The 7,841-nt window shown below is 39.6% G+C and overlaps 1 protein-coding gene across 8 annotated transcripts in view; it reads left to right on the top strand.

Annotated features, from left to right (window-relative positions):
• sept4b (septin 4b) overlaps positions 1-7,841 on the top strand; it is a 105,245-nt gene that overhangs the window by 85,238 nt on the left and 12,166 nt on the right. For all 8 annotated transcript variants that reach the window (XM_037530944.1, XM_037530942.1, XM_037530946.1 and 5 more), the window contains 6 exons: positions 538-661; positions 1,735-1,869; positions 3,436-3,553; positions 3,655-3,756; positions 4,524-4,620; positions 5,933-6,095. In XM_037530944.1, the coding sequence (XP_037386841.1) occupies positions 538-661; positions 1,735-1,869; positions 3,436-3,553; positions 3,655-3,756; positions 4,524-4,620; positions 5,933-6,095 (739 nt within the window). The remainder of the gene's footprint in view (positions 1-537; positions 662-1,734; positions 1,870-3,435; positions 3,554-3,654; positions 3,757-4,523; positions 4,621-5,932; positions 6,096-7,841) is intronic.

Below are 7,841 nucleotides of genomic sequence, written 5' to 3'. Positions count from 1 at the left end.
CAACCATGTGGAATACCACAGCAACGGCCTAAAAACCACTTGGGATATCATAGTAACCACCATGGACATCCTCACAGCAGCACCTTAGCAACTGCATAGCAACATCTTATCAAGCTTAAGCTGCACAATCACTGCTTTTTTCAGAAAATATACTAGTCTAGATTAATCTGGCAAAACTGTCATTCTAATGGAATATAATTTTGCTTTTTCCAAGAAAGAATTCTTAAAACAAGTAAAATGATCTGCTAATACATGAATCTGATCTCATCTAGATTAAATGATTTGAATAAAAAGATCTAGAAATACGTTTGTCTTTACATTATCAGAGTAAGCTCATTATTAATAATATTCACTATGTTGACTCGATTTAAGATGCACTCTCCAGGATAGCATCTCTCTCAGTGTGGGAAGAAGTGAGTGGGCAACACAAGGCCTTCATTGATATTTGCTGTCATAATTTTTACGTTTTGCTCTGTGCACATATGCATATTCTGAATTGGACTCTGTGGTGAGGTCATCTGACCGTTCTGTGTGCAGAGAGGATCACCCAGACAGTGGAGATCACCAAACACACGGTGGACATTGAGGAGAAGGGCGTCAAGCTGAAGCTCACCATAGTGGACACACCAGGCTTTGGGGATGCGGTCAACAACACTGAGTGGTATGCAGGTTTCCTGTTCATCAGAACAAATACTTACAAGCCACATTTTGAAGATAATTTTTCAAATTGGTGGCCTTTGCTGATGCAGCTGGTATAATCTCCATAGGAAAGCACTGACCAATAGAATTGGACACTCAGGAGCAGCCTAAGGTCACCATGCCCAATGCGAAGTGTGGGCTGGAGGGGTATAAAGCCCCCTAGCACTGGGCGTTGGAGTGATGGAGCTCCATCCAATACCTTTGGGATGATTTATAATCCAGAACTGACCATCCAACATCAGTACCTGACCTCACTAATGCTCAAACAGATCTTCACAGCAATGTTCAACATCTAGTGTAAAGCCTTCCAGAAGAGTAGAGGCTGGTACTGCAGCCAAGTGAGACAGACTCGCTAATATCTGTCCATATCGAACCTGAGCTGCAAAAACATCTTTTATTATGCTGTTTTTGTGACTTCACAAAAACCAACACATTTACATATATAAACATATCGGCATGGAGCAGGTTAGTCATTCAGACTGAAGTTATAAACAGTGTTTCAGTCTAGACTGCTATTTGAATAGGGCAGCCAATCAGAACAGAGCTCATTTACATATATCAGTCTTACAGGCACAGCAACAAAAACAGTCGTCGACAGAGTAGAAATCAGTTATGACTGTTTTTGGTACATAAACTCATACTGATGTCTTAAATACACTTTAAGGGAGAAAAGTAGCATGAAAAATGTAGAATATTGGCCCTTTGATGTAACATGTAATGTAATCTAAAATGGAAACTTGCTACTTAATCAGCCATTCGAGTGCAGCTTCCTTTTGGAAAAGTTGTGGAAAGACCATGTCACTGTTGTCAGAAGAATCTCCAAAATAGTAACTTTACAGAAAAAGGAAAAACCCTACTTCACTTTTAAAGTCAATGGAACCAGAAATTTTTCCAACTTATTTTGGGCCGTGTCTGAAATTTGCACACAATGTAAAGAACAACAGCGATACAAAGAATTTGATATGAGATTTGAGGAATTCTGGGAAATGTAGTTGTTGTTCAGAGCTGCAGTGTCTCTGTGTTTTACTCCCTCAGCTGGAAGTCGGTGGCGGACTACATTGACCAGCAATTTGAACAGTACTTCAGAGACGAGAGTGGCCTGAACCGCAAAAACATTCAGGACAACCGCGTGCACTGCTGCCTGTACTTCATCTCCCCCTTCGGTCACGGGTACGAGAACGCGCTCAGAGGCTCAGACACTCGTGCAAAAAGCCATTCATAAAAACTAAAAAATACTTCAAGTGAGATGTATAACATTTAGTTCTACACAGCTTCTTACGTAGCGTAAAACTAATACGAAAGTATGTAAATATGGCATATTAAAATGTCATATAAGCATCCAAAATTCTCATCGAGTCTATTTTACTCATTCAGATCTCTTGAGAGTGAATTGCTGTAATTTGAGGCTCGAAATGGTCCACTTCATACTTAAGCTACCAGGCAGAAGAACATCAGATTTTTGATCTTGTATCAAATGAATAAGCAGTGTGTGGATTAACAAGTCGCTTTCAATAATTTTAGAAGCTGTGTATGTATGCGTGTTTATATTTACACATACAAATAAATTCAATACAGTTAATGATCCAGATTTTTGACAATATAAAGGAAAAATGTATTTAGTCATTTATTTTTAAATACAGCCCAGGCCTAGTTCAGAGTCATAGGATGTTCTACTCAATAGGTTGGAAAGAACTTTATTTTGCTTTTTGTCTTATTTGATTGCAGACATATGGCACTTATTTTGTATACAAGTTTCGTTACATCATTTCAGTTGTAGAAATGTATCAAGCTTATCTCAGTTTTCTTACAAACTTTGCCCACACGAAAACAAAATAGTGCAAATACTGAGAAAAGTAGCTGCAGAATCAAACATTTTGGCCTGAAACAATCACAGAAAAGGCAGTGACGTCCTGGTGGGACTGTTAACTCATGAATGAAGTCATTTACAATTCTGAATTGTATTGTGATCTGTTATTATGGTACCATATGGGGGTCCTTCAGTTGTTGTTCAAGGTCCCCCTCTTCTGGAAATATTTAGTAATTACATCAGTCTGGAAGGTCACCTTCCTCTGAAGCTCTAATCTAAGTGAGAAAATGACTCAGCAGTAAAAATCATCTGGTTCATTAAAGCTGTCCTTTCTATCCCACTGCACTGTCCACTTTATTGGAAACACCTACCTTGTGTTTCCATTTAATGGCCACTTTATTAGAAACACCTACCTTGTGCTTCCACTCACTTGGCCACTTTATTAGAAACACCTACCTTGTGCTTCCACACACTGGCCACTTTATTAGAAACGCCTAGCTTGTGCTTCCACACACTGGCCACTTTATTAGAAACGCCTAGCTTGTGCTTCCACTCACTTGGCCACTTTATTAGAAACACCTACCTTGTGCTTCCACACACTGGCCACTTTATTAGAAACGCCTAGCTTGTGCTTCCACACACTGGCCACTTTATTAGAAACACCTAGCTTGTGCTTCCACACACTGGCCACTTTATTAGAAACACCTAGCTTGTGCTTCCACACACTGGCCACTTTATTAGAAACGCCTAGCTTGTGCTTCCGTTATACATATGTAGTTTCTGACCACAGGTTTCTCATGATTGGGTGGTGGTCCAGTCTCAGCACAGCAGCGACACAGACATGATCACTTATGTGGTATATGATTGTTCCTGGTTGTGAACTAGTCTGTGTTGTAATTCATTGTAAATGTCTGGTTCTTTGTGTCCAGTCTCAGACCTCTAGATGTTGAGTTCATGAAAGCCCTACACGAGAAGGTCAACATTGTGCCTGTGCTGGCCAAAGCAGACACACTCACACCCAGCGAGGTCAAGAAAAAGAAAATCAAGGCAAGTAATTAACCCTAACAACAGCATAAAAAACCTTCAGGCTGCTTTGTTCTAATAGAACTCTTTTTTTTTTTCTTCTCCTTTTTGCTCCCTTCATGCAGATTCGAGAGGAGATCGAGCAATATGGGATCAAAATCTACCAGTTTCCAGACTGTGATTCAGACGAGGATGAGGACTTCAAACAACAAGACCAGGAATTAAAGGTGCAGTTTGACCATTCAAGGCAGGACAGTCTTGTTTCGTTATGTATAAGGAAATAAACATGTTAATAAGGTAAATGAGAAAAGTGCAGACACTGTTGATCCTGCTGGATGTCACTTTCCATTTTTCATCACTGATTTTATTATGTAATATATAATATATTTATTATTTTATCATGTGAATGTTATTGATTTGTGATAAATACATTCACATGAATTATTCTGTCCACTGTGTACAACTACAACACAAATCACTGCTTTGTACATGGAAATAAATCTTTTTTAGAATCAAATTAGAGCAAATTAGACAAATGTGATTCATCCAGTGGGAGGGGGAGAGCACAGCTGTCACTGCACTACCTCTTCATTATTCTTCATTATTCATTTTCTTCTTCATCTCTGTCCATCTCTCCCTCTCTGTGTCTGTGTCTCTCTCTCTCTCTCTCTCTCTCTCTCTCTCTCTCTCTCTCTCTCTCTCTCTCTCTCTCTCTCTCTCTCTCTCTCTCTCTCTCTCTCTCTCTCTCTCTCTCTCTCTGTCTCTCTGTCTCTCTCTCTCTCTCTCTGTCTCTCTCTCTCTCTCTCTGTCTCTGTCTCTGTCTCTCTCTCTCTCTCTCTGTCTCTCTCTCTCTCTCTGTCTCTGTCTCTGTCTCTCTCTCTCTCTCTCTCTCTGTCTCTCTCTCTCTCTCTGTCTCTCTCTCTCTCTCTCTCTCTCTCTCTCTCTCTCTCTCTCTCTCTCTCTCTCTCTCTCTCTCTCTCCTTCCCATCTACAGGACAGCATTCCATTCGCTGTGATCGGCAGCAACACAGTGGTTGAAGCGAAGGGCAAGAGGGTCCGCGGCCGTCTGTACCCCTGGGGCATCGTAGAAGGTATTACAGTGGCTTCATTATTAACCCTTAGAAGTGTAAACTCCAGAACTGTAGCTACATATAAGAAGGAAAAATCATGTCTAATGCGCATTACGGTAATAAGATCTTATTCCAAGTAATTCTGGACCTTTTCTGTTGATCCGTCGATCATGAGTTTTTCATAAAATCTGAAGAAAAGCTGAGCTTAAAAATAGCTGGATATAAAAGAATGTGTACAATGTGTATTTACATTATTAGTTACATAATGAATTGCAATTTACAGTCAATTTATATTCTGTATGGACAAATTTTAGTCTGTCGACTCATTTTATGTTCATTTTACCATCTTGGCAGTAAATATGCCTCAGTATGTGCTGATGTGCTAGTAAAGACTAAACGTGTAACATAAATGAAAACACAGACTTCCTTTGCTCTGCTTTAAGCTCATCTATAGCCACTTTTCTCGCATCTCCAGCAGATGTATGTGTATATATATATGTATACATCTACAACATCTACATGTCAGAATGTAACTTCACGGAAGCAGAAAAACATTCTTAACTTTTAATGAAATTAAGTGCAGGAATTATTCCCAGTCATTTGCAGCCGTTTCTATTTGTCTATTCATTATGATACTTTACCACAGTGCAAAGGGCAGCTGGGATTTTCAAATTGTGTCAAAGATTTAAAAACATCAAACACCGAGATGGAAGGTTTTGTCCTGACAGTGACGATATGTTGCATGTTGCATTACATGTTTTTATAGCTTTTCCATCCTCTATAATCCTCAAGGATTTTGCCCAATCTGGCAACCATGAACAGTTTATTGGCTATGTATGGACAGCAGTGAGTGGACCGGGGAGGCGTGTTTAATTTTATATTATTATTTTTAATTTTTTTTTTTAAGCATCATATTAAACTTAAACAACTTTCTGGTTGACTTTCAGTGAAGAAGGAAGTGATGAAGCCCAAGTTCCTCAAAACTAAACTCAAAGGCTTTATGACCTGTAACAGAATAACTTTCCTTCACAGCTCCAAACAGCTGCCCAGCATGTTCTCATTTATTCTCGGTAGTAAATGAGACTGAGAGCATGCTAGAGCTAAAGGAAACCTAACTGGACCGCACCTGGAGATAAGGCTGGAAATGTCGCAGTGCTGGTACCTGCGTCACACTGCTGGATTACGTGGATAACATTTGCTTCTTCGCTGAAGAGCTCGGCTTCAGTAGCAAACATGTTGGCTGATGTGCATATATTGAAAATGTAATTATGGAATCTAATGGAATATTTTGTGCAGCTCTAAGAGGTTCTGATTGATGGTATGTGTTTTCCAGTGGAGAACTCTGCGCACTGTGACTTTGTGAAGCTGAGGAACATGCTGGTACGTACACACATGCAGGACCTGAAGGACGTAACCAGAGAAACCCACTATGAAAACTACAGGGCCCAGTGCATCCAAAGCATGACCCGCATGGTGGTGAAAGAGCGGAACCGCAAGTAAGAAACACACAGAACACATGAACTTTAACCCTCAGCAGTGACCAGTGGTTATGCTGTGTAGTGTTCTATGAATGATTTCTCCCTCATAACTCATTGAAACAGGTGGAGAAATGATGTGGAAAGGTTCTACATTTTCACTCCTCACCACATTAGTGGTAAAACACATAATACACAGAACAAAATATTGTCTGATGGTCAAAATCAGTCACATATATAAAGATATCTACACCGATCAGGCATAACATTGTATCTTGTTTCTACACTCACTGTCCAGTTTATCAGCTCCGATTACTGTATAGTTTCACTTTGTAGCTCTACAGTTACAGACTGTAGTCCATCTGTTTCTCTGATACTCTGTTAGCCCCCTTTTACCCTGTTCTTCAGTGCTCAGGACCCCCATGGACCCTCACAGAGCAGGTACTATTGGGGTGGTGGGTCATTCTCAGCACTGCAGTGACACTGACGTGGTGGTGGTGTGTTCATGTGTGTTGCACTGGTCTGAGTGGATCAGACAGAGTAGTGCTGCTGGAGTTTTTAAACAATTCAGCATGTTTGGAGTTTGGTGTTTGGAGGTGTCTGGACTGTGAATAGTCCACCAACCAAAAATATCCAGCCAACAACGTCCTGAGGGCAGCGTCCTGTGGGCAGCGTCCTGTGGGCAGCGTCCTGTGGGCAGCGTCCTGTGGGCAGCGTCCTGTGACCACTGATGAAGGTCTAGAGGATGACCAACACAAACTGTGCAGCAGCAGATGAGCTGTCGCCTCTGACTTTACATCTACAAGGTGGACTGACAGGAGTGTCTAATAGAGTGGACAGTGAGTGGACACAGTGTTTAAAAACTCCAGCAACCTGATCTGTGTGTGTGTGTATGTGTGTGTGTGTGTGTGTGTATGTGTATATATATATATATATATATATATATATATATATATATATATATATATATATATATATATATATATATATATATACATATATATAATGTATGTATGTGTGTGTATGTGTGTGTGTGTGTGTATGTATATATATATATATATATATATATATATATATATATATATATATATATATATATATATATGACTGATTTTGACCCCTTTTTGAAAACCAAGGATTTGGAGACCCCTAGTGGTCAGTCCATGTCCATAGCCCGCAGTTAAAGTTATGCTATTAATAAAGATGCCAGGGTTCTTTAGTAAAGACAATGGTTCTATATTGAACCATAAAAACTCAATAAGCTATTGGCATGCTTTAGTCATTCTTTGCATTGTGAAGTTCTTTAGATTGAAGGAGAATGTGTTGTGTATGGTTCTATATGGCACCAAAATAGCTTCTGCTACTGTTATAAGCTTCACATCATAACAATAGAAGAACCTTTACATTCTCCATCAATCTGAAGAACCATTTCACCATGCAAATGGTTCTTTGAGCGTTCATGGTTCTTAAAGGACCGTTGTTTTTTACCACAGAACCCTTGGAAAACCCTGGGTTTTTTGTAATAGTGCAGTGATGCTTATTTTGGCTTTTTTTTTTTTAAACCAATGAATAGTCTTAATAGAATTAATTGTTCATGGGCAAGCCTGAAATCATAAAAATATCAATTACATAACGAATATTGCTGAAATCTGATTTGCTGACCTTCAAAGCTGTTGTAAAACTTTTGAATTCTGCATTAATGTAGTGAGATATAAAAGTGTTTATATGTGGAGCGTGGAACACCGTACTGTTAGGTGGGCACAGGCG

This window comes from Pygocentrus nattereri, chromosome 19 (assembly GCF_015220715.1).
Source record: "Pygocentrus nattereri isolate fPygNat1 chromosome 19, fPygNat1.pri, whole genome shotgun sequence".
NCBI classification, from domain to species: Eukaryota; Metazoa; Chordata; class Actinopteri; order Characiformes; family Serrasalmidae; genus Pygocentrus; species Pygocentrus nattereri.
This window is presented reverse-complemented; position numbering and strand designations above follow the sequence as displayed.